The 2,231-nt window shown below is 56.7% G+C and overlaps 1 protein-coding gene across 1 annotated transcript; it reads left to right on the top strand.

The window, feature by feature from the left end:
- Nucleotides 1-1,078: 1,078 nt before the first annotated feature.
- NGA_0316520 (glycoside hydrolase family 37) lies at nt 1,079-2,168 on the top strand (the record flags this gene model as incomplete). The annotated part of the gene is given in 4 exon segments (XM_005853706.1): nt 1,079-1,311; nt 1,512-1,716; nt 1,756-2,133; nt 2,151-2,168. Coding segments are annotated over 4 exon segments (834 nt in total), but the record flags the coding sequence as incomplete, so codon positions are not given.
- Between the last annotated feature and the right edge of the window lie 63 nt (nt 2,169-2,231).

Raw genomic sequence — 2,231 nt, 5'->3', positions numbered from 1 at the left:
GGGAGGGAGACAGAGAGGGTCCGGGTGGGCCGGGCGGCGAGCCAGGGGGCGCTGGAGGCATGCGCTCAGCACAGGGGGGGCAGAGCCTGGCACAGAAAAAGTTGGCAAAGACCAATTTGAAGGGTGTAAAATCCATCTCCTCATTCTTTGGTAAGAAGGCGAAGGCTTAATGTACTGAAGGCAGATACACGGAGGCAGGGACCCTGTCTGGGATGGAATGGGTGCATGAAAATACAAACGAGCATGACAGCACTTGTGATCAATAAAATAACTGTGGAGTTACTGCCAGCGCATACTGCACCAAATGTTGCCTCCATCTTTCTTCGCATTACTACTGTAAGGCTTGCTTGCTCCCGTCCGCGTCGGTACCTATGGCTCCCTCCCCCCTCCCTTCACACTCAAGCAGCGACCACTGCTTCTTCAATGGTCCTCTTATCTTCTGCTCCCCTCCCTTCTGCTCTCCCTTCCAGAAGAATACACCCCAGGCTTTGCCATGCCTAGGGTCTCCTTGCTTGAGGACAACGCGCTTCACATCCCAGTATGTTCCCGGCTCCCCGTGCCATATCGAGCGGGTCAACCGCGCTCCTACGCCATAGTGTCGCAAACCATTGACGATCTGGAAGAAGCTTTGACCGGAGGGTGCCATGCCCGGCGCCGCCTTCCCTGTCGCAATGTAAAGGGAGATAGGCGGCAGGGCATGAGGGCGCTATAGTACATGTCCCTTGAATGCAAGACAAATAAAATCGTCCTGACACTTTTCCACATACTTTAATTGTCAACCCATTGCAACCATCAATTTTGACACGATAATTGGTCGGTGGTATCCGTTCCTTGGCGCGGCACAGATGCCGACCAGGCACATTCTCATCGCTAGCACCAGCATCATGCACGCAAGCTCCCCCCCCCCAATTTCGTAGACACAGCAACAAAAATGCTCTTGCGCGTAAAAATTTGATCAATTCTAATTCGTCCATGTTCTTGACTTATCGTAACATCAATAGGCCTCCCCTGGCTTGCGCTTGCTCATTTGCCAGGGGTCCGTCCAATGCCAAGACCCGGCAGACCTTCGACCGCTGCCTTCCTTCTCGGTCTCGTTGCCCCCTTTTTGACCGATGCACAGCATGCATGCAACACAACTCTCCTTCTTGACAAGGCCAAAACGCTTCTGCTGACAAATTTCGATGCGGAACAAGGTTGGACAGTTCCTTCCAAAGCGACGGCGCCCTACCTAGACTCGACCTCCTCCCTCTTCACAGCCTATGCATACGCAAAATTTGATCCAGATGCCGGGATGAAGGAGCTGATTGCATGGTACGCTTTGCAATCCGAGATGGTCGGTTGTAATTTTTGGCGGGGCAACTGCATGATGTGCGGAAGAAGAGTGAAGTGCTTCTGCCGTTTGTGATATGCCTTTCATCTTGGAAGCTACCCCTTGATGGCCATTTCCTAGCATTTGACCCATCCTTATGTCTTTCAAATCCTTTTCTCCTTTGCTTCTGTCCCCGTTTCAGCCTATCGGGGCAGTGGCCCTCCACCGGCCTCGTTCCCCGCATCCGCTTTCCCCCCTCGAGCGAGGGCTCGGCCTGGCTGGAGGGCACTTACTACCCGGGACCGGCCCAGTGGCAAACCCCACGCGACGGGTCTGCTGCTGCTCTGAGCACTGCAGGACTGGCTGCACCACCGTGGCATGCCATCGTGGCCATGCAGCTTTTCAACGTGCGCCGTGACGATGCCGGCCTCAGCTTCCTCGCTCAGGTCTTTCCCCCGATCTTCAAGTATCACCAATACCTTCACACCTCCCGCGACGCCAAGAACCACTTGGTCTTTTCGCATCATCCCTGGGAGAGCGAGCTCCCAGGAGACTCGCCCGTGTGGAGCGCGGCGCTGGCAGCGACCAAGGAGCGGGTGGAGGCCGAGGCCTGGAGCCCCCGCGTGCCCTTGGACGAGCCGGCGGCCGTGCCGGGCTATCCGGGGGATGATGTGTTCGGGCCGGAATTGTACCTGGTGGAGCTCATGGCCCGGCTGGAGTACGAGGACGCGCGCATCCAGCAATCCACACCCTTCTTGGCGCTGGACGTGGAGTTTAACGCCGTCTTGGCCGCCGCCGACGTGGCTCTGGCGGACATGGCTAAAGTACTGCAACTGCACAGCTCCAGCACCGTCGATGACGCCATGCGGAGTGCCGCGACGGGCTGGGCGGATTCGGCGACGACACGTTTGGAGTATTTGTG

Source organism: Nannochloropsis gaditana (genome assembly GCF_000240725.1).
Source record: "Nannochloropsis gaditana CCMP526 unplaced genomic scaffold scaffold772, whole genome shotgun sequence".
NCBI lineage: Eukaryota > Eustigmatophyceae > Eustigmatales > Monodopsidaceae > Microchloropsis > Microchloropsis gaditana.
This window is presented reverse-complemented; position numbering and strand designations above follow the sequence as displayed.